Raw genomic sequence first — 27,263 nt, 5'->3', positions numbered from 1 at the left:
AAAATTTTCATGGTGAATTTTTCAAGGTCACAGATACCACTGAGTGGCAGAAATGGGAGCTCGTAACTTACTTCTGTTATGGCATCTGAAAATCTCCCCTTGGCATGTGTAGAGATACCAGTATTAATCCAGTGACAGTTTCACACATGGGCAGTTTGTAGGCTTGTGTCGATGAAGAATGACTTGCAGAAATACATCTGCCTCTCTCGAACCTTTTCTGCCTTGTGCACGTGACAACAACTGCTGTATAGCCTGGTACTGTGGGGTTTATCTGTTTCTCTTGCACTGAAGAAAACCACAATAAGCACTAGGATTATAAATAATAATTTTGATACTTCTTTTTTGCAGAAAAGCTAGGGCAGTCTTTTTGTTCTACCAGAAGTCTTTTCATTTATTCATTTTAAATTAGCCTATTTTCTAAGATGAAAGTTGAAGGGCAGAAATCATCACTGCCAGTAAAGGCAATAGCTCCTGGAAGGGAAACAAAAAAGTTAAGAGGAGGAATTAAGAAAAGATCAAAATCTTTTAACTATAACATGTTTTTTATGTCTCTGTAGCACAGTATACATTCGTACACGTTTGTCTAGCTGAAACAAGGCAGAAAGACATACAAAGATACATTCAGAATAATAGGGCGAAAAATTAGCATCAGAATATGTACATATGTCTTTATGATCTATTAATATGTAGATGTATTTATAGTTTTGTTGATGTATTTTAAGCACTACAGGTTTATAACATAGAATGTAGAAGTAAAAAAAAAGAAAGTGATAAATGAGACTCACCATGAATATTTCCTCTCAGACATGTGTTGCCAAAGGGCCTGTGTCAATTAGTACTGAGGTTTTTAGGGGTGGAGGCATTATGAATAGTCAGAAAAACATACACACTGGACAGGCTACATTGCCATTCCATCATGGTGCTTTTGTGAACAAAGTGCAGCATTGCTGAGGGGTGTCTTGACAGATTCATAGTTTTGATTTTCTTTTAGTGGCCTCTTCAAGTGTTAATAAAAATATAAAAGTTTTATGTCTGTTTCAGAATTATGTGGAGTGCAGCCATCTGCCATAGTGCTTCCAAGAATGTCAAATAGTACCTGAAGGGAAAGGTCATGGAGCCCAGCCCTCACAAATCAGATTCCTGTGCCAAAAGGAATAAGGTTTTCCACCTGTGCAGAGAGATTTTAACTCAACTGCACCCATGGTTTTCACCAAAGGAAGTCAGTCAGCTTTGTGTATGCTGTGGGTGGGGCGGGGATGTAGTTATTAATCACTGTGACAGACACCATGTCAGTCACAGCTGTCAGATAGAGTTGTCACCAGTTTATGTTGTGCTTTGGAGGTGTTTAACAGAATTGGCTTTGTTAAAACTTTAAACGCAGGAAAAAAAATTAAAAGGAGGATTGGGGCAAGGGGTGGGTAACAAAGGAAAAACTAGAGAACTAGTTCTGTACTGTGCAGTGCCTCTGGTGGCACCTGGGGGGTAGCATGCACAGAAGCTGATCCAAAGTCATGAAAAAAATCTCTGTTTGCCAACAAAGATTTGAATTAGTTTATTTCAGTTGCTGCCAACATGAAATCTCCCCATTTCTTTCTCAAGAGTAAATAATTAAAATCATTAGTGCTTGTTGGCATTGTGCTGGACCACATCATGTCACATTCCATAAGCACTTTGCTGTGAAGTAATGGAATTGTGTGTTTCCAGAGACTTATTCATTCACAAGCCTGGGTCATGTATAAATGAAAAAGAAAGGGACAAAACCTTACCTCACGTATTTGTCCCATGCAACTCCCTGGTGGCTTTGGGATTTACATGCCATTTGAGGTTGGAATCCAGACCCACAGCTTGTAAGTTAACAATGAATACAGCAAATTTTTAAAATTTTTTTGCAGGATATTAATCTTTCACCCTGACCACTAAGGGCACATACCTGGTCCTGACACATGGCCGAACTGCACAGAACTTGTGTGCTTCATGTTTGCAAAAGGATGGGCTCTGAATTGTCGTGGCTAGCAACACTGTAAAAAATACATAAAGCAGACTATTTCCTCAGCTGCTATAAATAGTCAGCTTTGCTGATGGAACTGGGGATCTGTCAGTCCTGTCTGTTTGTGTACAGCTAAGTCACAACAGTGCGGCAGTTTAGATAAGATTTTTGAAGGGCGTAAGCAAAATAGAGACTGTTTGTTCATTTTATTTTTCGGGAAAAACAGACAAAGATCAAGTCTATATTTCAAAGCTTTTTGTAATGTAGGTATATGTAAAAACAAAAAGCCAACAATATCTGAGAGCTGTGCTGGCAAAATCCTGAGTTTATTTACTATTACAGCAGCTGGAGGCACCTTTTGCTGATGTACTTTAGTTCAGAATCTGCTTTACACAAACAGTTCAGAAATTTGCCTGTGTAACTATACAGGTAATCATGTCTGGTTTGGACAAGGGTGAACTGTGGGGTTATCTGATTCATATATATATATATATATATATATATATATATATTTGTCTCCATATGTTACTGTATGAAAGGATCACAAAACAGACACGGGAGACAGTGTATGCAGGGAAATGAGCAAAACTCTCTCTGTATCAAAGAGTTCCTTGGGGCCTCAAGTCAATAAACTGCAGACATCAGAGAAATGCACTACATTTCTTTCAAGAAGAGCAATCTTAGGTGTAATAACAGTTGCGTTCCTTAAATGTGCAGCAGAGGGGGCAGCAAATCAGATTTTTTTCCATTTCTCCAGGCCTTCAGGCATGAGGGATGGCACACATTTCTCCACCCTTTTATGCATGAAGGATATTTTGCCAAGTCTGTGCAAGTTGGACGCTTCAGACAGGAGACTTGTAATTGTCTAAGTGCATAGGCATTGGCTAAACCACAGCTACTGGGATATCATGCGTGACTACAAATGGATTTTAGGGTTCATATAGCATGCTTTGCAATATAGAAAACATGGTGAATTTAATACACCTTTCTAACACTTCATAAAAGGCACATAGCTTCAGAAGTACTGACTTCCTACCTGCCTTACTTAGAAAAGAGAAAGCTACAGGCTCCCAGTTCTTCAGGAAGTAGGTTTTGAAATTTTAGACACACACGTTTAGAAATATTCGATGAGTGTAATTTGTAGCAACTTGAAATCAAAGCATGAATGTGGCATCCTTTGCTCCAGGCCAGTGGGTTTTCTTGTCCCACATTAAGGTGCTGCACCCTGTTAAGATGTAGCGGAAGTGGTTTATCCTCAGTCATTTAGCTGGAAGGGAGCTTACGGGAGCCATCGGTGCTGTCAGAATAGCACAGCAAACTCATTTGAGCATCCTCCTGAAAATCAGGAGAGCAGCAATTACAGGTTTCCATACCTGAGGACCCAGACCTAGGGGACTGAGAGCACAGTGTGGTTGACTGCAGCATCTCACCAGAGTGGTGAGGCTGATGGTCAGTTTCTACGTTTGGGGCATTTCTGAGAGGAAAGGTTCTCTAATGAAGCATTGTTTATTTGTTTGTTTATATGCTTCAACCAGAAGGGCCAGCAGTTCAACAGCTTGAGACTTCAAAGGCTACTATTGCCTCTAGTATTAGTGGTATCAGGGTAGTTAAAGATGTTCCTTTTCAGTAAGTCCAGCAGAAAATTCAGAGTCTCCAGGGCTGCAGGAAAATGTGCTTAGTTGGGCATTGTAGAAGCTACTTTCCTGTGTTTTCCATAAATTATTTCACAATTTAAGTATGTTATTTAAATTTACACTCTGCCAGACACTCTGGGTTTTTTCCACTTTCCTTTGTGCTAAAGACAATGATTCTTCATAAACTGTCAGAGGCTAAACAGTAATACTCAGCCTTGACTTTATTAGACTGTGACTCCCTTTTATTGAGTAATGAACACCATGAGTTAAAAGTCTGCATATCATCCTTTGCTGGTGACCTGGACCTTTTTAAAACCATTACTTGCAGGGCATTCAATTCAATCAGATGCATACTGATGAAAAAACAACCACCCAGAGCTCTTGCTGACTGTGTACAGGCAAAGCTTGAGAGCCCAGCATCAAACGAAAAATTGATTTCAAACCCAGAAGTCAATATCTTGCTTTTTGCAAAGGCACTCGGGCACTTGAGAGGAAAGTTTGCATGTAATGTATGCATTTGATGAACCAAATACAGAGGAGATAGCTGTTTGGACTTGATTTCGTGCACCCATGGTTTTCTATAAGCAGTAAAACCAATGAACTGTTTGATCTGTGCAGCTGGAGAGGAGCTTCAACTCATTTTACACGTGCACAGATGGTATCTAAGTGGGCCTGATTTTTGATGTAATTGATCTAAACAAATGAAGTTTCTTAAGTACGGATATGACTTGGTAATGTTTCAGAATGAAGTCTTAGTAAGTTTGTACAGTCTAGTCTTGTCAGTCAGTAACAAGGTGCCATTTTATCTGCTGCCTGATTTTGAGGTCCCCCATTTCCACTTGCTACTTGTTATGGTCAGTTTGTGAGATGAAGAATGATTGTCTGTTTTACACGTTATATACTGTTGGAAGTCAGGTTTAGATTTTGATAGTTACAGAGTCTTTCTGCATTGGTCCTGATATGTGTAGCTTTACTTGCAGTATCTAAAATAGCTATGGACAGTGTCTGGAGACATTCACAGGGACACTGAGTAGTGTCGTCATGAAAATACACTGCAGGTTTTATATTCTGCAGCTTTTTTTGTGCTCACTCTTTGTAGCACTTGCTATTGCAAATTCAGTGTCCAAGCTGCACATTTAGAGGGATACTCAAAACTATTTACATCTGTATAGCTGATGTTCCTCTAGTAAGTAGTTTCCAATGCTTGTGGATTTTTCTGAACAAAAGACTGCACCAAATCCGCAATACAGGTGCATGTAGAAAAACTCTCCTTTAGGCTTTAATCATCCACAGTCAGATGTGTGTTTATGCACATGGCATTATAAAGTACAGGTGAGATACAAGGCTGTGAAGACTGCAACTCAAGGAATTCAACTTAAAAAAGACTCTGAACGAGAATACTCTACAGAGCCAGTACATAGACACTGATGATTCTAACTGCATGATGAGGACTGTGCTTTTCTCTGGTGAGAGTCCTTAATGGAAGAGCTGCTCCCTATTACTCTGTTACTTAAAATAAAATAGAGAAAAAAGCATCAAGGTAGCTGTCCTATTGTTATTTTGTTACTTAACGAAGATTATACATCAGCAGTTTGCTTTCCTTTTATGTTTCAGTGTCGTTTTGTGACTTAACATTTTGAAAACCAGGGGCACAAGATGTTGCTACAAGAAAAGATGTATTTCACAGTATGTTGCAAACACTCCACTTGGTAGTAGGAAAAGCTAGTCTTAAGTCAAATTCAGTGGATGTACTTCTTAAGGAGAGATTCAGTCACTTGAGTTTTAACACTAAGTTTTAAGTGCTAGTGAAGGAAAACAGTCATGTCTGCTCAGAAATCCTCTGACTAGTGAGTGACCTATTTCACTCCACCTCTTTTCACCCTCCTGTGTGGTGGGTTTCTTGATGCAGTGTCCCCTGGAGACAGAGGGTGTTGTCACACATTCCTTGAAGGAGGAAATTCTCCTCTAGGTTGCAGAATATCAGTGCCAGCCCTGGGATGGACCTGCTTGGTACAAGTGAGGTACCTTTGCACATTGTTTCAGCTCAGTCTAGATGTTGCACATTCATCTGGATTGTCTGCAAATAGAAGAAAAACTGAGTCTGCAGTTCATCCAGGCTGTCACCAAAAGCCACTCCAAGCAGGCAACTCCTCCCATTTTGATTTTGTCCTAATATTTTTCTATTATCTGCCAAATTGGGGGTTAAATATTCTGCTTGCTTTTCATTTTGCAGACACCATCATTGGCATGTCATGTGTGAGATAGGGAACCTGTTTCTGGCAAGCAGTCTCACGTTTAATAGCAAACTCCCTGTGCCCCCTGCAAAGATGGTGGAAAAGACCCAGTTCAATCTTTCCTAGTCCACCTGACCTTAGGTGTCTCATCAGATCAATGAGAGAAGCACCCCAGCTCCCATATGGAGTGGCATCCAATAGGACAGGGAGCCCTGTGAAGGTGATTTCAGCTGGTTGGTGCAAGTGCTGTGGGTGTACATCTGCAGCAGATTGAAGTGGGTCCTGTAGCTGAAGCAAGGCTCTTTGCTGCTCTGTCAATTGAATGCAGAGTTTATTGTTCTAAAGAAGATTGTTTCCTCTGCAAGGGGTGGCAGAATGGGGTCTGGGAATGTATTTCTTTGTGAGTGGGTACAAGCACGATTGCCCAGTCACACTACCAAGTTCATCATCACAGCTACTGTGGAGCTGAAGTTCAAGGGAGCACTGAGTGATTCATTCCACCTGGCAATATGTACAGTAAGTAAAGAGAAATATTTCCTGTGCCTGATCCAGACACCAGTTAGGCATCAGTCTGTCTGAATGTGAGCAGACATACAAATGACAAATGTGTGGAGGAGCAGAAGAAGCTGGGGAAAAAATGAGAATGTATTTTTCACTCAGAGGTTAGCACATTTGCCCTGAACACAATCCCAAAACCTAATGAATCAGAAAGTGTAATTGTTACATAGACTAATTTCAAAACAGTACTACTCATTAAAGATTAAGGGAGAGAAAAGGAACATGAGGTTCAGACCTTTTACTGAAATTTTGTCATATTAGCTCCTCATTGGTAATGTTTTTATGGTTCAAATTTATTCATCTCTTCATTCACAGCATTCTGTCAAGACTCTCTAATATATACCAAGTACAAGCTTCATTAACTGTATTATCTTACATCTCTGCTTTATCTGTGGTTACCAATCCAGTGTTCATCAATGACATTTTAATGTTACAAAACAAGTAAAAAATCCCAACACAAAAGCAGCTTAATTTCTATCAGTGATTTTTGCATTCAGATTTCTAAAGTTTCCTTACAGTTGAATACTTACATAGATACACTTTGGATACCCATTAGGGAAAATGAGGCTTATGGGGTGCTCTTTAAGTTCTGGGCTATTTAGTCTTTCACAATTGCCAGCCTATCTTCTAGAAATACTGAACTTTATCTCTGGGATGCTCTCTTTCATCGGCACCTGGTGTGTCTAAGACTGGGACTGGTGTCTAAGATTCTTTCACTATTGACAGGTCTCTTCTGTTCTCCCTTCAAGGCAAAAATCAACCCTTAAAATGTTTTGCTTGACTCTGAGACTATTAAAAATTTGGATGGGTGGGAGGGAGGTGTTTTACAAGGTGTTTGTTTTATTCCTTGGTATTTTGTTAGCTCACCTGATCTTTCTGAATAGCTTATGTCAGGTTTTTCATTCTAACAACAAGTAGAGAGAGAATGATAAAGTCTCTGTCTTTTTAGAAACAAAAGAGGAAAATTGCAAGAAGGAAAATGTTAAAAATTATTGCTTTTGGAGTAAACAACGATAACTTACAGATAGTCACATTTAGCTATCTTATACTTGGTTAAGAAAGGTCTTGGGGAATCTTGTACAATCTGTGCACTGGCCACAATGTCCTGCTCCTCTGTAAAGTCTTCTGAATTCCTGTGGTGCTATTGTCCCAGTAAAGGCTTGGTGGTAGATGTAGAGAGCTGTATTAGACTTCCCCTGTATCCCACCTATGTGGTGGGATCTGTAAAAATTCAATTCTCTATAAGAGACAGCAGATGATCCGAGCATCTTCCCACTATGTAAGATTTATGCACGTACATGATGTAAGAGAGCCATTGCAGCCAGCATTAAGTTCTCCTTCCTCTGGGGAAATACAGCCACACAGTTTATATCACTCAGACATTGTGGGTCTAGTTAATGATCATAGAATCACAAGTTTGGGTTGGAAGGAACCTTGAAGACCTTTCAGTTCCAAACCCCTGCCATGGGCAGGGACACATTTTACTAGACTGGGTTGCTCAAAGCCCCGTCCAGCCTGGCCTTGAACATTTCCAGCAGTGGGGCATCTGCAGCTTCCCCAAGCATATTCAGATAAGGGGGATGTTGAAATTTTAGGAAATCAGGAGAGAATTTTTTTTTTTTGTGGGCTTTCATGATCCATTGCAAATCCCATTGAAGCTTTGGTCACAACAAAGGGTAAGAACCTTAACAGGTTTTTCTGCATCAAGAAAATCCTGCCCAGCTGCAAGTAGAAAGATTTCCTAGCTTGTGCTTTTGTCTACACCTTATTTCTAATGTTCCTTAATTCGAGAAGAAGACAATGGAAAAAAAGTATCATAAGGCAAGTATCATTACTAATTCTAATCAAGGTATATTAAATTCAGTAGTGCTCAGACAGGACATGAGTGTTCAGAATTTGTATATGAATGAAATAAAAAACATTCTGGAAGGAAAAGCTACCTAAATGTCAGAAAAAAAAGAAATACAAGCTATAAAATGCTGTGAAAAATCACATAGACCATAGTAAGATAGATGTGCTGTCTTTACTTAGCAAAGAAATCATGGAGGATATGAAAATAGAGAATGAAAATAACACATTTTTACTTGATTTGAAGGCATTATCCATAATAGCATCTGCGATGTGTCTGTAATAATATGGTGTAAATTGGAATTTACATAACAGATCTTTGAAAACAGGCTCTGACTCACAATGTGAAAATGGTGCCTCCAGAAGGAAAAGTCAACCAATAGCAGGAGAACTTCGCTGAAGGCCTGTTGTTTATTCCAAGATCTACCCTTTTAGCCCCTTTGTAGATTGCACAGAGTACTCATCTCAGGCGTGAGCTGTACTGAAAACTTGCATAGCTGGTCTTGGAAGCCTCTAGTATGTTTCTCCTGAATAGACAAGTCATCTTCTCTGGGCTGAATTAAGTTCTTAGTAATGGTGATAGATTGACAGCCCTAAAAGTTGGAAACCCTCTATTCGTGTTCGTCTCTCTCAGCTTGGATTTAATACACTGTTCCTATCTTGGTTCCTGTCTGTTGAGCAGGAAAAGAGTCATTAATTTAACTAAGCCAGGTGTAGAATTCTTCCACTGTTGTTTTTATTGCCTCAATGGTCAGGACTTCAACTAAACAACAATCCCCAGGAGTATCCAGTCCAAGAATGGTTGGACTTTTCAATTCACATGGTGCTACAGAGCTGCGGTCAGACCTGGTTTAGTTCTGATATTTCTTGTTTGTACGGTCCATGCTCATTGCTCTTCCCTTCAATCTGCTGGCTGACATGCAAATCAGAGGCCAGTATTATTGGCCTTACAGGGCATTATAAAGGTTGGTTGAGCTTTTCCAAGTCAGATTTCTGAGTACTTCCTAAGATTCCCGTGAAAAGTCTGTTTGTCTGAATGTAGATGACCAGTGTAGACCTCTTTGTTCGGGCTTGTTGTTTTCTGTTGTACTGACATAAAATAGAGAGACCAGTAGGTATGTATCTGACCTTTCTGGGGGTTTAGGGTAAAATGGATTGGGACCCTAAAACCACTAGTGGAATATATACCCCTGGTTGCGTCTCTAATGTGACAAAGCCAGAGGTAAATATATGTTCAATCAGAATAATGGTACCCTTGTAATTAACATGTATTGTTTTGCTAGATCACCTCAAGCACCCTAAGTTCTGATATAATCAGCCATAGTTAATGATGAAGCAGTGTGAGTCAATGCAGGATGAGGAAGGGCAGGATGGCTGTGTCACACATCTTCATGTTTTATCTAATGTGTTTAACTATCTGAGAAGTTACAGAGATACTGTGAATGCTTTTTCTGTTCCTCTCCTAAATCCAAGTCCTAATCCAAATTTCAAAAGTATCATTAGATGTCTGATACCATTCATTGTAATTTACAACTCCATACAGTTCATTTAGTTCTGAGATCTGTAATTAGAGAATAAATGAGTGTTAATTTCTCATGATACAGAAGTCTGGTAAGATTGATAGGATAGGCATTCTTTTCTGATAAGGCATCACAAAAGTATTGTGTATTACAAAATCACAGAATGGGTGAGGTTGGAAGGGACCACAGTCAGTCATCTGGTCCAAACCTCCTGCTCCATCAGGGTCATCCCAGAGCACATGGCACAGGATTGTGTCTAGACAGTTCTCAAATATCTCCAGTGAGGGAGACTCCACAACCTCCCTGGGTAACCTGTTCCAGTGCACAGTACTAATGACTTTTGAGCATGAACCCACTAAAAGCAGAGAGCTATATGTTTCCTGTTTCTCATATGCAGTGTGCTGAACTGTCAGTCTCCCTCCATTTCCATCAAATCTAGTTTTCTTCATTTCCAAAAAAACCATGAAAAAAATGCATTATGATTAGCTAAAAAAAGTAAAAATACAGCTATAATCAGCCCTAGATTCATCTTTCCTAGGTGCTTGTCTTCCTCAGTCTGCCTTCTTCAGTCTTTTCCCTAAGAAATACTTGGAGTTTTACTCAAAGTAGCCATATCAGTGACCTTTACATCTTTCTTCACTGTATGTTGTTCCATTTTCCTGACACCTCGGTTTTTTACATTGCATGCATTTTTTACTCAGTTTGACTATGTTTCTAACAGTACAAACTATTGGATTTTGTTAAAACTGTATAATCCTGACACGCTTTCATGGCTTTCCCTAAACCAAGTCTCAGTCTTCTTGTTAACTTAACTATTGAAAGTTCTGAGGCAAAACGAGCAGAACAAATTTCTCTGGGAGCTGTATTTCCATCATAAAATGGCTCTAACGTGTTATCTATCCAGACTGCTTGTATTTTTCATGCTATATCACAAATCAGTGCCACAGATAGATTGCAGTTTGCAACCTGCAGTTGTTTATCGGAGTTAACTTGGCTGTCAGGACAGCCTTTCTGCAGTGCTTTAAACTTTCATAACTTTTGTGCATGAGACTGAACTATTTTTGTAGCTGGCTCAGGGATCAATGCTGTGTCATTAGAACATATGGAACAAGGCTGTTTTACCCTTTTGAGTTTCATCTGGGATATGTGGCACCAGCCTTCATACTTTTTAGAACTGTCTGCACATAAATGAACACTCAAATCATGAGCCTTAGAAGTATTTTACTTATGTTTTAGAGCATCCTCCAAATCTTCAAAATCATTCAAGACTTCGAACTCCACCACCTCCAATATCACATGCTCACACCCCAAATCAGCATCACGCGGCCTCCATCAATTCCCTGAACAGAGGGAACTTCACTCCACGCAGCAACCCCAGCCCAGCTCCTACAGACCACTCTCTTTCTGGAGAACAACCAGCCACTACTCAAGAGCCAGCCCATGCTCAGGACAACTGGTTACTCAACAGTAACATCCCACTGGAGACAAGGTAGGTCACTTTCTTTAGTACTTACAATGTTCTGACTGTGTGTGCTCAGGATATTATGGAAAATACACACATCTGCATAGCTAACCACCTAGTTTGTGAACTAGTGTTTGACTTACGCATTTTGCGTTGTATTTATTATTCCTTGTGTCTTTTTATTTGGACTAGGAGAAGAGGAAATTGCTCTTCTTTCATAAAGTAAAAATGTTGTCTTTACCAGCTGCTCATAAGGTTATTTTCCTCATTTAAAATTGGAATCAGGATCATAGATTAAAATGTTCTTGGTTTTCTTTCCTGTATTTTCCTTTAATGTCTTTTCTTTCTATGTGGTAGGATAAATCAATATCCTATTTAAAAAACTGAAATCAGTCAGTATATTGAAAAGATTTAGCCTTGTAGCTGTGCCTCATCAAGCAGTACTTTCGTAGTACATCATTCAGGAAAGGTTGATCCTGTTTCACCTAATGAGGAGAGGTCAGCTGCTGACTTTTTCAACATTGCTCCAGCAAGCATGAAACACTGGATGGCAGGGCATCAGTCAGTTAATGGTGTTTCCATTTAGCTCTCAAATTATTTTCCACCTGTGCGACATGTGAAGGGTGTGACAAGCATGTACCAAGTTGTTCTAGTTCATAGCTTTGTTCAGGTTCTGTGTAGGTTCTGGAAAAGAGAGCTCTCATACTTCCTCAGCCTCAGTCCTCCCATCTGATGGTGAGTGCATCTACTTGCGGTCCCAGTTGCTTTCTCCAGAGGTTTTGCTTCACCTATTCCTTTGCTAGTGAGCGGCCACTGGGGATGCTGGAGTCATTAGCCCCCATAGATGGTGTCTTTTTCAATCTGGACAGAAGTCTTCCAAGCCTAAAATGCAGTGCACTTGCTCAGCTGTCTTTGTTCCTTCATTTGTCTAGCCTTCTCAAACCAACAAGATTTTAGACAGCAAAAAACATAAAATAACGGAAAACTGAGACAGGGCCCAAATTTGTCACATCACTGCCTGTGGGAATCTCACTGAGAGCAGCAATAGCTGTACCCTGGGACAAATTGTACCCAGTTTTGCCAACTTCTGCTAAGAGAATGTTTTTTTTTAAAAATGAGCACATCTGTCAATCTTTTTGAGAATGAGCTGGTCCTTTGAAATCTCCAAAACAACCTCAATATCACATTTTATGGCATTTAAAGATAATTAATTTCTCTGTGACTGCTTGATTAAAAAGACTCAACTAAGAAGCTGGATCCAAAAGATTAAGACAAAATTATAAGCAAGTAATGCAAGTGTGATTTGGCAACAGTTTCAGTAATTATATTGTGTTAGTAATTCTCAAGCACAAATACCCAAGCATTTATGTGATATTTCTTATTAAAATTACATTAAAAAATACTTAGGACCCACTCCTGCAGCCCTTTTGTGATAATCCTCTGTAATTCTGAAGGAAGCCCTGTGCCTTTTCCTAGCCAGGTCGTGAATTCTTTGTAGAAGAGATAATATACTGTTTTAGTAGTGCAAAACCTGAAAGGCTGTCCTCATTTCTTCTCTGTGAAATTATTGTGGATTAAAATTTTTCAAGATCTGAATCAGACTGCTCTTGTCACAGGTTGGATTGGTCACATTATTGCTGTTAATCAGACTGGAAGTTGAGGTCTACCTGCATGAAGAGTTCTTTCTGCATGATTTGATAATTTCACTAGCATCACGGATCAGTGACATTTGTACTTGTTCCTCAGTCTAACCATTTTATTAATTTGGTAGAAAACAGCTCATTTCAAGACTGATGTTGGGGCTTTTGAAGCAGTGGTTGAAATGGCGTAATTTTGCCCAGTGTTCCTTTTCACAACAAGCATGTTGGAACATAAAGTGTAATTTTGTGCCAACAGCAAATGAACACTACTGACTGTTCCTTCACTCTTACAACATTAAGAAAATAAAATGTGTTACAGTGGTGTCATAAAAAGAGGAGGCTGAGCTGCATAGATGATCAGTATATCTGTGACTAATCTCCACTCTGACAGTCAGCTCTTCTGGCACGCAGAGGTCTTCCATTTCCTTCAGTGGGAATTGTGTAGACATAAAAGACAAGGCTTCAGGGCTGTTTAGCAAACTTGGATGCCCAATTCACCCTCTTCCATGAAATTGCTCTTCCCCATCTTCTCCACTGCAAAGATTTTTAGAACCCAAAAAAAAAAAAAAAAAAAAAAAAGACCATCACCTAAGAGAATAAAATGTCCAATAAGTAGAATTATAAATCCTGGCCAAGAGACATTAATCCAAGAATAAAGGCTTTTGAAGTTAGGAGATTATAGTTATCTCATGTCAAAAATGGAATTGTATTGCCTTTTTTTTTTTTTTTTAATCAACAGAGAGAGAACACAAGAAGAAAAAAGCTGAATCTTTTAAATGAGGATTGTCACAGGCTGTGAAATATGCCTACAGTTACAGAATTTAACCAGAATTTGAAGTGGCTTGATTCTGACTGCCATGGACTCCAGGCAGTTTTCACAATTGGGAATTTGGAATGGTTTATCCCTGCCTGGAAATTTCCAAACCATAGTGCAAAGGCAGGCAGACGTGTGTAGCACAATTATACAACTGACAGGATGAGCATATCTGAGAATTTTGTATGTTGCAAGAGGAAGAGCCCCCCCTCTTCTCTCCCTCCTTTTCATTAGTTTCCCTTTACTCCCTTTTCTCTGTTTCTCCTTTCTCCTCTTTCTTTTCCTGTCTGCTCCCTTTTTTGTTGCTTTAAAAGCCATGTATTATCAAGGTTGTGATGAGAAGATCTTTGCTCAGCAGTCACTCCTGACAGGTAAGTCAGTTCCCCCCATATTTATTCCTCAGTCTTCTTTCTTCTGTGGCCTCCTTTCTGTTCCTTTACACTTGACCTTGTGGGAGCAAATAAGTGCCAACTAGATGGACCTTTAGCTGACAAACCAACAGTTTTCAGGAGACTTTCATTCCCAGGAAATTTCACATGCTAATCATGTAAGGTCAGATTTCTGCCACCACTACTGTTAATGAGAAGGGAGAGTGTTTTGTAACTAGGCAGCGATTTACAGGTAATCTCCAAGGGAGCACATCTGTGAGCCTTCCATGAGGAGGACAGTCATGCATCAGTCCCTCAGGTGACCCAGCGACCTTTCTGTTGCAAATGCATACATTATGAGATTATATAACCCTCCCCTCTTCTGTTTTATTGACAATCCACAACTGAAATTCATGAAAACAGTTTGACATGGATTTTAACTGCTGATGAACTTTTATTGATTGGTGTGTTGCTAGATGCCTTGCCTCTTACCCATTAAATGCCCAGTGCATGCCCATATGTTGCTTCTTTTTGCATTGAACTCAACATCCAGTCTTTCCTGCATTCCCAGGGAATGTGAGGAAGCTGCAAACACTTGGGGATGGATTGATGTCTCAAGTGCTATGGCACACAGCTCATGCATGTTGATCCACTTTACCCAAAGCTATGAATAGGAGTCACTTCACTTTCATTCAGATCAAGGAGTAGATCTGTTCTGTCAAAGCAGCCGAAAGGCCTCCAAAAGCAGGGAGTTGAGCTAAACGAGTGCTGGCATTAGCAGCAGAAAGAGGAGGAAGTAGAAATGAAAACTAGGTTTGAGAACATCTTAGAAGAAACAGTTTCAAGATTTGTATAATGTGGCAGGGCTGGTTTCTCTTGGTTTAGCATGTTACCTGAATCCAGTTTCTTTGACAGGAGTTCTTGTTTGAGTTCATGTCACTTACACCCTCTAAGCTCTTAATCCTGCATAAGTGATAAAGTGTGACAATGCTGTTATGTTTCTTTTACTAGTTTTTGCCAGAGGATTTATTCACATTCAGGCTTAAATTCAGTTTTATTGCTGAAAACAGACATGGGAAAAACCAGGACTTTGTATTTTGTTTTAAAAAACATGGGAAGAATGTTCTTTTGCCAGGTCTTGAGAAACAAGCCCAAAGGCGAGAAAGACACAGTTTGTTCCCAGCTGTGCCTCTGAATTAGTTCTTTTTGTTCCTGCTATTCCCCTCAAAAAGTACAAAACAGTTTAGCATTTATAGGTCAAAATGTGACTCATAAAAGAACATGCCGGGAGGACAGATACTGCAAAATGCTGCTACTGTGTGCAGGGTTAATCCCAGGCATTTGCATGTGTGGGCCCTGAGTATCTTGCTTATTGCCTGTATTATCCAGATTATAGCCAGTACTCTGGTGTTGGAATTTGGGTTACAGCTTAACCTGTTTCTAGCTTCTGTCTGCTTGTCACCAAGAGACTTTAATGTGGAATATTCATATTGAGCAAAATCTACATTTTGAAAATTTACATTTTACTCTAAATAGTGCGTTATTATTCCACAAAGGAAAACAAATTAATCAAATTGGAAACTAAAAAGTTCTCAAATCCAAAACTGAAACTAAAGCAAAGATGTGGCAGATTTTTGCTGGAAATCCAAGGTCTGGCCACAGTGGGATATAGATACTGTGGTGTGCCTTTTCAGAGTAACAGTAATAAAGATGCAGGAGTATAGCCAGATTACAGCTGGGCTGGATTGAAATCTAGTCCTTTGGATCCAGGAGTTCAGAAGGTTTCACATGTCACTGGCAATGAATAATGTGCAATGAACAAAGACATCAACTTTTTCTATACATGCACATGGGCGTGTGTGCTTATATGTGTGTATATGCATATATATAGTGTATATATAAAGAAGTGAACATTTTTAAAAGCTATATATGTATATGTGTAGCATCTTATACATATAAATATATGGTCCATCATTCTAATTCCATGCACAACTGCACTATAACCATTGTGGTTTATAAGATCACACTTCATATATGCATGACTCACTGGCTTCATTCATGTTTCCATATGTATGTAGAAACATAGCAAAGCAGACATTCCTAGAGACATTGCAGGACAACCTCATTGAGATGGACATTCTCACCTCCTCCCGACATGACGGTGCTTACAATGATGGGTATGTGACACTTACGTGGTCTTCCTGTTTACTGTACAGTCATTATGATCCTTGCATGAAAGCATTTGGTCATATCAGTGATGTTTAAGGGCAACAACATTGCTGACCTCTTCCAATGGCTTTAAAAAATTAATTTCTGGGGCTTGGAGCGTTGTGTCCTGTACATATTAATGGCAAACTCATTAATATGCTAGTGAGCCACTGCATGCAATTTGCTTTTTGTCTCCTTGTTGTTTTGAAAGTCATTTCATACGTAAGAAGTACCTACAGCAATTTAGAGTCCCATATTAACTAAAATTAATTTAATTTTCGTAAAAATCTGAAACCATAGTTGTGCTGACAGCCTGACACTTCATTTTTAAACTGATGTCTTCCACATACCTTATCTGACAAGAGTCTGCTAGTGGTGTATGTAAGCCAAGCCTTGGAGTCTGACTTAACCACCCATTCTGGCATCTTTACGCAAATTTTAATCACAACTTTTAAGTTACAATCAGCTTTTAACTTGATACTCAGTGCCAAAACTGTTGAATCTTGTGTTGGCTGCTCCTGATTTGGTAGCCGTCATTCACACAAGAGCTTATTGGTGTACTTGAACACTGCAGGTACCTCTTTGCTCAGAACAGATACGTCTCTGTCTAAATTCTTTTCAAAACATGGTATAGTATCTGACTTGTAAAAATTATTTTTTTTTATGTAGAGCATAAGTGGAAATAAAGGATCTTTCTCTAATACTCAGCAGTCATGCTTAGAGTATCAATAGAAGCGTGGCTGTAGTACTGCAGACACCTCTTTTGGATAATTATATGTTACATTTAACTGCACGAATTGGTGGCTTTTCTGCACTGTGATGTTTCCAAATATGACATTTCCCCCTGTAACTGCACAAGTAACTACATGGGGAAAGCAATCACCTCTTCATCTGGTATTAGCCACTGGCTTGACTGACTCCCATGAATCCATGCTGATTACATTTACTCTGGCTGCAAATCTGGCCCACAAGCCATGGCAGGATATGCAAAGGGTGCTGGGGCTGTTTCTCACTCCTCACAAGCTGCATTTTTGTTTTGCATCAGCATGGTGGTAGATTAGTCCGCTCCATTTCCCAGGTTTCATTCCCAGAATTTGAATGCCTTGTATGTCATGATGTCCCACCAAAATCAGGCTTTTCATTTAGTACTCCTGTGGACAGAAGTCCCATTGGGACATTTCATTTCAGGAACTCATGGGCTTCAGTGTGTTCTTTTTGTGCTGACTTCCATGAGTCTCACCTGAGGTGCTCATAGGCTGGCTCTCAGGCTGCGTTTGTCATAATGGGCAAAATATGGTGCCTCCCAATGTGTCACTGGACAGGAAATGCTGTTGCCTTTTACAGTAATTCACACTTTTTTAAAGGTAGGCTTCAATCCAAGGTGCTCTGGACTGCTTTTTGGAAGCGGGTGCCTTTCCCCACTGGCAGTACATAGGACTTTGATGCTTTTAGCCACGCCATTGTCCGACACTTAAATTTGCTGGATGGGGACAGTGTGAATATTCCCCTCTGTGACAGTTTGGGTGCTATGGAATGGCTTAAGCTCCTCTTCCCCATCTCCATTCACCGATGCCACACAAAAAACGCTCTCATGCAGTGATCAGTAAATTGATAAACGCCCTCCCTTCTTTAATCCGACCTCCGCGCCTCTTCAGCCTCTGTAGGGCATTTCTGTGGGAGTGCGAGCAGGCTCCTGGTTCTGCCCGTGCCACCAGTCTGTCGTAGCTGTGCTTGGGGTATTCATCTCACTCTTAACGCCATCTCTTCCACAGAAGGGACTCCTGCCCTTCAAGAGTTCTCTGTGGCATTGTTGGCACTGTGATTTTTTTGTTTGGTTTTGTTTTCTTTTACTCTGTGTGACTTGCCTTTGATTTTTATTCTTCTCTTTTGTGCATGCCATCCATGTCAGTAGCCAGCATTGTGTGGAGCTGCTTTCCTCGTCCTGGCAGCAGTCGCCATGCTCCCACCCCACGTCTTCCTCAGCATCAATTTGTGTGAGGAGTCACTTGCTGTTGGTCTTTCTTCCCTCAGGCACTTCCTGTTCAAACCTGGAGGCACTTCTCCCCTTTTTTGTACAACGTCGCCGGGATATCCCCTGACGTCCAGCACTGTGTACTCACCTCCCCCTAGGCCCCTTCCCAGAAGTACCTTTTCTAGGCCTGCCTTTAACCTGAAGAAGCCCTATAAGTACTGTAACTGGAAATGTGCTGCTCTGAGTGCCATTGTCATCTCAGTCACGCTGGTGATCCTGCTGGCCTATTTCATAGGTAAGCTTGTTGCTGTTGTTTTTCTTCTTTTCATTTCACTTCTCTTCAAACCCTCCCATAGTGCTAATGTTTGGGAAACAGAGAGTCAAGACTGGTACAAAGTGATGGGGAAATAAGGCATCTGTTGACTTGTTTGTGTTGCAGTGTTGTGGTAGGGAGCTTAACACCTGTCATAAAGCCAGAAGGGCTTAGTAAAACATGAGTCATATGAGGGAGTTGTACTCCCTTCAAAGTCATGGACTGTTTACATTCTGCACAGGAAAGTGTACCTGGAGTGAGGCAAAGCCACCAGGTTTTCTCTAAGCATCCCATTAAAACAGGTGGTGAAGTCCACGTCCCAATCCCAGTCACTTCCAGGTCTGTTGGTTTTGACTTTGATGGAACAGGGTCAGAACCAAGATTCTGATACACAAAAATGTGGTTTAATTCTATTGTTTGGTGACACACTCATTTCAGTGATATGTAACCAATTATATTGAAGTTCACAGTGTCACCAGAAGGATGGAGGAGGACTGGGTTTAGATTGTGGTTCAGCAGAGCCTTTTTAGAGGAAGGGGTGTGGTGAAATTTGCTTCTTTGGTGGAAAAGCAGTGGATTTTTCTTGAACTGTGCATGATCTGAATTTCTTTGGTTTATGAGGCTTGTCAGTGTTCATTGCAAAAAAGTGTTCTTGGTGTATGTTGCAAAAGTAATTGAACTGCTGGAAGTGAAAATTGTATTTTTAAGCCTGTGAAGTTGGAATGCTACCATTACTTTTTCTTCAGTTCTATTTGATATGTGTGTTATAAATGTCTTAGAAAAGTCCATTCCTAGACTTCTATGTTAAACTGTCCGTGGTGCAAACTCCAGTTGTCAGACACTTTTAGATGTGATCATGGGTAAAAAAGCCCATTTCTCACGGCACAAATGAGTCTTTTTGATTTTGCTGTGACTTCCTGTACGCTAATGAGCTAATGATCTGTAAAAGGTTGTGGTTAGAATTACAAATCTTAGTCTGGATCGAAAGATTTTGCTTTCATTTCGCATGAATATAATTAGCACCACCACAAAGGATTGCATTTACTGTGTTCTTTTTATATACACTTCTTTAATGACTGATACTTTTCCACTTCTGCCTTGCATCATACTCTGGTCACTTTTATGTCTGCTGTAAGAGGAACAGGAATAATTAATTAACCAACATTAAATCAGCAGCAGTTTGATGAAATATGCAGTCAGTTTTCATCATTTGCTATGTACATTTGGACTCGCCTTTCTCATTTGTCTGGTATTCTCCTTATGCCCTGAACATGGTTCCTTTGGACATTATCTCAGTGTGTCAGAGGAGAATCATTTCAGCTCAGCATAGCGGTGCCTGTTCATTCTGGAGAAAGAGGTGTGTGCTGGTTGATAGATGGAGAGGAGTTTGGTTTGCCATTCTCCAACTCTGAACCCTGTCTCAGAGTTCACAAAAGATCACACTCGTGCTTAAAACCACAGTTAATGTTGTTAAAGGGAAGGTCCATTGAGTGCCTTCCCATCCTTTTTATCCTCTCCATTCAGGTGAAGTTGCTGCCATTTGCCACATGCCACGGATGGCTGGCAAGGTGCCAGAAATGCTGAGCAGGTTGAACCACTGTAATTACGGGTCATAATTATTAATTTCTAAAGGAACTACCAATTATTAAAAATCAAATCTAATGGTTCAGTTCGGCATAAACATATTTAGCAAAGATTGTGTCTACCAGACCCAGTGTTCTAATCAACGAGCAAAAAGGCAGATATTTAATTAGATTTTGATGAAAAATTGTGTTTAATTTCAAGTATAATCAATTATTAATTACTGTAATGAGTGACTCTGGCGGGGTTTACTAATTAACTCATTTAAAAATTATGAATAACCTTTTCATTTGTAATTATTTTTTACATCCTGTCAAGTTGCAGATGAGAATTGTATCACCTAACCCAAAAGAAAAGAAATTAATCAGGGAGTCAAAATGTTTGTACTTTCACTAAGTTAAACTGAGACATTTTGCATTTTGATATAAACTATGCAGTTCTTAACAGGAACTTGTTTATTATTCTAAGTAACCTGGTCTGTTTGCAAACAAATTACTGTTTTTCCTCCAATTTGTTGGGGTTTTTTCACCCCTGTAGTTGCATAGTTGCATTTTCTTAGAGATACCTTTTCTCGTGTAAGCAGTACCTTGTTATTTTTGGTGCCATGTGGACAAGCTGAGTGGTAAGATATAACTTAGTCATGAGTATAAGGTCTAATTTGTATAACAGTCCGTGAGTGTTGGGAACTTGACTGCTTTCCACTTGCTCTTGTTAGTTAAAACAACCACAGAAGTTATCTTTTTAATGACAATATCATCCTCCATAGCAAACTGAGGTCATTGGAAGGGCTTCCCTTTAAGTGCATGGACTTTGGGTTGGGTCCCATGGCAGCAGCTTGACATTTAGTCTGTTTTTTGTACACTGATCAGTTAATGGAAATACTTCAGAGTGATATCTAGGCCTTCAGGATGTTCCTCAGAGCATCAGGCATGTCACAGTCCTCTTTTTAAATATTAAAAACTGCCTTCTGCAGGCCTTACCATTCTGTAGAAGCATGGAGCTAAAGACATACAGAAGAGACTCTGCTACGGGTGGTACTTTCTGTGTGATGGACACTCAGACACAGTTCTGGTGTGGTGGGTGCCCATCTGGGGCAGGCAGAGAGGCAGAGCTGCATGGAACAACAAGGCATTGGTCATTTCTGAAATTCTTTGCTGAAGCAAGTTCATTTTTGAAATGCACCTGGAGAACTTGCTAAATCATTTGTTTGAGGCTAAAAGGCAGAGTTTCTATTAATTTATGTAAGTCTTTATGGCATTTAGCAGTCTGAGGTTCATTTATCTCGCTGGGCTGTTTCAAAAAGAGGAGAGAAGACATAAATAGATGTCAGTGGCAGCTGAATGGCTGCTCTCATGTGTCAACACTGTGATCAAGCTGAAGGTTTTACAGGGCTGAGTCACTGGTCTGGAGAGATAACGACAAACAAAATATAACAGACTGTATTAAACACCAGACGCTGATTTCATTTGAATTAACCACATTTTGATTGACTTGTTGCCCTCTTCCGGATTTTTCGGACACCACACTAAGGCAATGGTGGCGGTGTCCATCAGTGTTTTGCACAGACACAGCTTATGCAAATCCCATGCGTTCCACAGAAGCTTGTCTTGTGGGGTGAGAGCACCAAGCAGAAAAGCAGGGGTACATCAGGCTGCAGCATTTCAGTGGTGAAACCATTGAAATCGAAGGCCTCTCTGAGCAACTCAGAACTGATCTGCAAATTTGCTATTCCAAGAGTTCTTGAAGACACATGACTTTAAAATTCAATTCCCCTTTTTAGAAATGTCCATTCAATAGACAGCTAAACAAGAAAAAAATTTATGGCTTTTGCTGGGCTTTGATGGGGTCTGTATATCATTGAGTTCTGCCTTGGAGGACTAATTTCTAGCAAGATTCTCATGGCAGAGATAATCCCACAAGGTGTGTTGCTATGCTAATACTTTGCCAGCAGTTCCTGTACCTTGTAGATGCCAGACCTGCTAGCAGAGCAATGTAAAGAGTCTCTGACATTGTTGTACTGCTTGGGAGGAAGTTTAGAAACAGAAAAGACCTGTTTGATTGTCCAGATCTCCATGCCTAGCAGCTGTTTGGCTAGATCTGTGGAACAGTTTCTAAGTTAATTAGTGATGGAGAATAGTTTCTGCCTGTTTAAACTGAAGGTATTATCCTGTGCCTGATGTAGATTCCAGACGAGATGGAAGTACAATTTGATGTTGTTAGGCACTAGCAATTTTCCTATACTTAAGCATGTGCTGCGGTTGCATTGCATGAACAGCAAGAAAGATGGGCATTTGATTTAGATTAAAGCTAGGGCTGGAAAACATATTATGAAGCCAAAACAGTCATTCCTTTTTATTGGAGTCAGAGCTCTCTACTTTTCAGCTCTGTGTTCATTTGAACTCCGTACAGATGCAGCTTCACTTAAAGAACAGTGTTGCTTGCTGCAGGCAAAATGCTTTGACAGTAAAAGTGTGCTAGGACTATGATGTGTTTATAAAGTGTCTTTCTTCTTATTGTCTAAGAATCACCCTGAAAGCTAACTTCAGCTCAGTTTGTCCATGATTCTTTGATGCTATGGAGCAAACACAATTTACAGCAGCTCTCCAAAGCTCTTAGGAATCTAATTAGTTAGCAATGGATGTATAGTATACCAATTACCATTACCATGGTAAGAGATCAATAGGAAAAGTTGCTAATGCTTAATTATTAAACTTGATCCATATCTATTAATCCTACATTTATACCTTGATATTAAGGTTTTTATTCATGTTAAAATATAAAACAATTTATTATCCTGCCAACAGGCTTCTTTCACTTTCTGCTTTAATATTTCTCTTCTGATCCCAGATTAAGTTCTATTTTGCTACTGTTGACATTTGTTCTTTTGATTTACAAGGATTGTAAATCAAAATCTTTGAATGTTTTCTATTTCCATCTTGTCTTTGATAAAAGGCAGAAAGGGTAGCTAAACAATCTGTTCTAGCAAAGCCTTTGTGTTAGGAAGTCAATCTGTTACCTAAAGCAGAGCTTTGAGGTCCTTTCTTGGTTTTTTCACATCTTCACAAAATCACTGTGGTCTGTTCACTCAGTAACTGCAAACTCATTACTTAATTTCACCCCTAATCAATAAAAATGTCAGATCCAGTCTAAAAGGTGCTTTAGTATTACCAGTGATATATTTTGTGTATTATAAATGTTTGTGAAACAACATTCCAGGACACTGGTTGAGAGGGAGGGACCATCATCACAACCCAGCACTACCATTTTTTTCCTGTATAGTAGAACATGAATATGTGCAGTTCTGTTTTTCCTATTAAAGCTGGCTCTTCTTGTACCAAATGCAGGTAAAACAATGATGGGGCAAGAGGGTTGGTGCCACTCCCTCACTAAGCAGGACATTTAATAAGACATCTAGCTCTTCCTTTCATACCCCTGACATTTAGGAAATACGGTCCTTGCTCTTCTCGTGCACATGCTCTTCTTAAACTGCAGCGAGTCCATTTGCTTCAGCACTGGTTCAAATACAGTCAGAGTCAGTGGCATTGGGCCTGCTGTCTGCAACAGGAGCTGGACTAACCCTGGAAAAATCTGCATATATTTTAAAAATTCCTCTTTCTAGGGATTGACCTGACTAAAGACAAAATATAAATCATGACAGATGTTAACCCTTCAGTCCTGTTTTGAATGATGTTTTTTGTTGTTGAGCCCTACATTTTGCCCCTGTAAATTTTCTCAGGAAGGCTAAGGCATGAAAATAGTCTCAGCTTCATGGAGAGATGCCATCAACTTGAGCGTCTGTCTGGCTACTCAAAAGTGCATGGAGTTGCAGAAATCTTTTTGCATTTTTGTTCTGTAGCAGAGAGATGGGAAGATCACAGGATTCTGTGTTCACCTCAGTCACACATCTCTGTGTTAGAGAACCAGTGAGGGCAGCTGCTGTGTGTAACGTTTACAAGAGGCTGGTGAGTAGCAGTGAACTCAGGAAAGCTGCCTTGGGGAATCTGGCAAAAGAAACTTTCCCTGGCCAGATCCACAATGAAATAGTGACTCAAATGTTTCAGCCTCACCTCTTTACTGACATTGCCCAACCTCCTGCTTGACGTGCACACACACGGAGAGTAATTATCAGAGAAACGACAAAGACAAGATTAAATCAATGGCCTTAAACTGAAAGAGAGTAGGTTTAGATAGATACTGGAAAGAAATTTTTCACTGTTAGAGTGGTGAGGCACTGGCACCATCCTGCCCCATCTCTGGAAGAGTTCAAGGCCAGGTTGGATGGGGCTCTGAGCAACCTGGTCTAGTGAAAGGTGTCCCTGCCCATGGCAGGGGGTTTGGAACTAGGTGGCTTTTTTTTTTTTTTTTTTTTGGTCCCTTCCAAAACTAAAGCATCCTAGGATTCTATGTAAATTAAAACCACAATGGGTTACATTCAGTCTTACATTTCTGCCTTTTTTGTTGTCTTTTGCTGCAGCTTTAAGTGCATGGTGGTATGAATTACAACTTAGATCTTTTCTATCACCTGGAAAGTTAGCAAGAGCACTTTGTATTATTAGGTGATTGTGTGCATCTTTTTTTTTTTTTTGCTTTGAATTTTCCTGTGTATGTTTGGATGGCAGCTAGTCTTAGCTTTATAATTTAGAGCAAATGAAGTACAAGTGATTTATCCACAGCTTTAAAATAAAGATGATAAAGGTACAAGATGCCACTTTAAAATATTCTTGTGAAGATAATTCATTCAGGTGGGTGTTAAGAAACATGCCACAGAAACTCCTTGAAGGACCGTTCACTGTTTCAACCTAAATAAGATCTGTGACCTGACATTAAAAGCATTGTGATTAGAGAAATACACCGATAATAGATATGCTTTTGAAAGAATCACAGAATCACTTAGGTTGGAAAAGACCTCTAAGATCATCATGTCCAACCTTTGATGGAAAATGACAATGTCAAATAAACTATAGCATAAAGTGCCACATCAAGTTGTTTCTTGAGCACAGCCAGCCATGGTGACTCCACCACCTCCCTTGGCAGTCCATTTCAATGCTGAACAACCTTTTCCAAGAAGAAATTTTTCCTGTTGTTTAACCTGAACCTCCTCTGACACAGCTTGAGACTGTGTCCTCTTGTCCTGTCACTTGTTGCCTGGGTGAAGAGACTGACCCCCACCTGGCTACAGCCTCTTTCAGGTGGTTGTAAAGAGCAATGAGGTCCCCATCCGAGTCTCCTTTTCTCCAGGATAAACACCCCCAGCTTCTTGAGCCACTCTTCATAGGACTTACTCTTTAGACCCTTCACCAGCTTCATTTCCCTTTCTGGACTCAAAGAAGAGACACTGCTGCAAGAAAATATTACTGGAAAAGTAGAGCAGAAGATATTGCAGACCTGCTAATTTTGCCAGACTCACCCAATCTGCGGAATCTGGGAAGTACTAAAATGTAGATATTCCATGTGATAACCATATGTTCTGAACTTGGCAGCAAAATTTCTGCTTTGCAAAGTGGTTAGTACTTCTTCAAAGTCTACAGTGATAAATATCCTGGTAAAGTGTTCATCTTTGCTCAGCTAATTCAGTGTTTATTGGAGGCAGGAAGAAGCCTGAGGATTCCCATAATTTTCATTTAAAACTGTTTTCTCAATTTTCACTGTTAAAGTCCATAAACAGTATCACATTGTGTAGGCTGGCCTCTTTGCACATTGAAGCCCAGCAAACTCCAGCTACTTACTCTACCCGTTTTACATGGCTAAGTCACATACCTACTTCAGCTGGCTTTTGCCCAACTTACATGTGTAAGGATCTCATTAGGTCTTTCTGGGCATAAAAGTTACATTAGAATATTGTTATACAGCATCTTCTTGTGCTTACTCCTTAAGTCATTTGCAGTCTCTGCTTTCCGGTTGCCAGTGTCCCGTTTCATGGACCCAATTTGCGATCCATTATCCAAAGTGCATAGGCTGGCCATTGACACTTTTGGTTTGAATCATTCAAATTTAGTTACTGCACTGCTCTTCTGTTTTTCTGTTCTGCCCTCATCATTGTATTTCTCACTTGAAGTGTTTGAGTTATCTACATCTTTAGTGATCCATGATTTTATGTTTACTTACATAACACTGATGTAAATGTTGAATAATTTCAGGCCAACTATCAGTTGTTAAACTTCACAAGAAATTGTAACTTATGATGGTTATTGACCAGCAATGAAAATTTTAACATCTTTCAGTTGGTTTTTAAATATATGTATACTTGCCTTTTTACCATTGGAAAATGCTTGTTTCTTTAAGCAGATCAAATTAAATCAAATGTCTTACTAAACTGTAATCTTGTCAAAGAATGAGTAACTGTTCCTTAAGATCTGTTCATTCACTTTATTTATTCTTTATCAATTCAATTCTATGTTTTCCATTATTTTGTCTGGAACAGGTTTCAGACTACCCAAACCAAGTGACTTGCATCCTGTCCTTTTCCCTTCTTAAATATTTGTACAGCATTAACCCTGTTCTAATTTCTTGGTAGCTGGTTCAGTATTAATCAGTGAGTCAGATTCTTTCTTCTTCTTTACTGAGTACAAGTTAAATGAACCTGCAGATTAAGAAATGTTTGTCCTTGAATAGATGTAGTTCAATATAATTCCTGGTTATTAATGGACTGGAAAAAAACTTACTTCCTGTGAAATAATTGCATTATTGTAGTTATTTTTAAACACTAGAACAGAAATTCTTACTGAACACTTTAGTCTTTACCTACAACATTATTAACAAATATCCCCATCTCCATCAATATTGCTGCTCATTTTGCTGGGTTTCAGTACACTTAAAAAAAGTTCTATTGTTCTTTGGGTTTTTTTCAAGCCATGTGTTTTTTTCTTGATGTCCTCAGCTTCTTTTCCCCTCTCTCCATGGCTTTCGATTTATATAGATTACTCTTTCCCTATTGTTCTGAGCTTTTATACATTACCTTTTTTTATTTCTGTCTATTGTTTTATTTTGACACTGATTGAAGAGGTCCTTTTGTCAAAATCTGATCCTCTTTCATCATTGTGGGATCACTGGAAGAATGGCTTCCATTCAGAAGTAGACCACCAATATAACTGATTATTTAACCAGTCGAAAGCAGGTTACGGCTC

General features: G+C 39.6%; 1 protein-coding gene across 3 annotated transcripts in view; it reads left to right on the top strand.

Annotated features, from left to right (window-relative positions):
- Positions 1-27,263, top strand: part of TENM4 (teneurin transmembrane protein 4) — a gene marked incomplete at both ends in the record, with an annotated part of 341,202 nt that overhangs the window by 122,016 nt on the left and 191,923 nt on the right. For all 3 annotated transcript variants that reach the window (XM_082278669.1, XM_082278668.1, XM_082278667.1), the window contains 3 exons: positions 11,018-11,270; positions 16,144-16,242; positions 18,305-18,540. In XM_082278669.1, the coding sequence (XP_082134795.1) occupies positions 11,018-11,270; positions 16,144-16,242; positions 18,305-18,540 (588 nt within the window). The remainder of the gene's footprint in view (positions 1-11,017; positions 11,271-16,143; positions 16,243-18,304; positions 18,541-27,263) is intronic.

Source organism: Coloeus monedula, assembly GCF_965178545.1.
Source record: "Coloeus monedula genome assembly, chromosome: 3".
Classification (NCBI taxonomy): Eukaryota; Metazoa; Chordata; class Aves; order Passeriformes; family Corvidae; genus Coloeus; species Coloeus monedula.
This window is presented reverse-complemented; position numbering and strand designations above follow the sequence as displayed.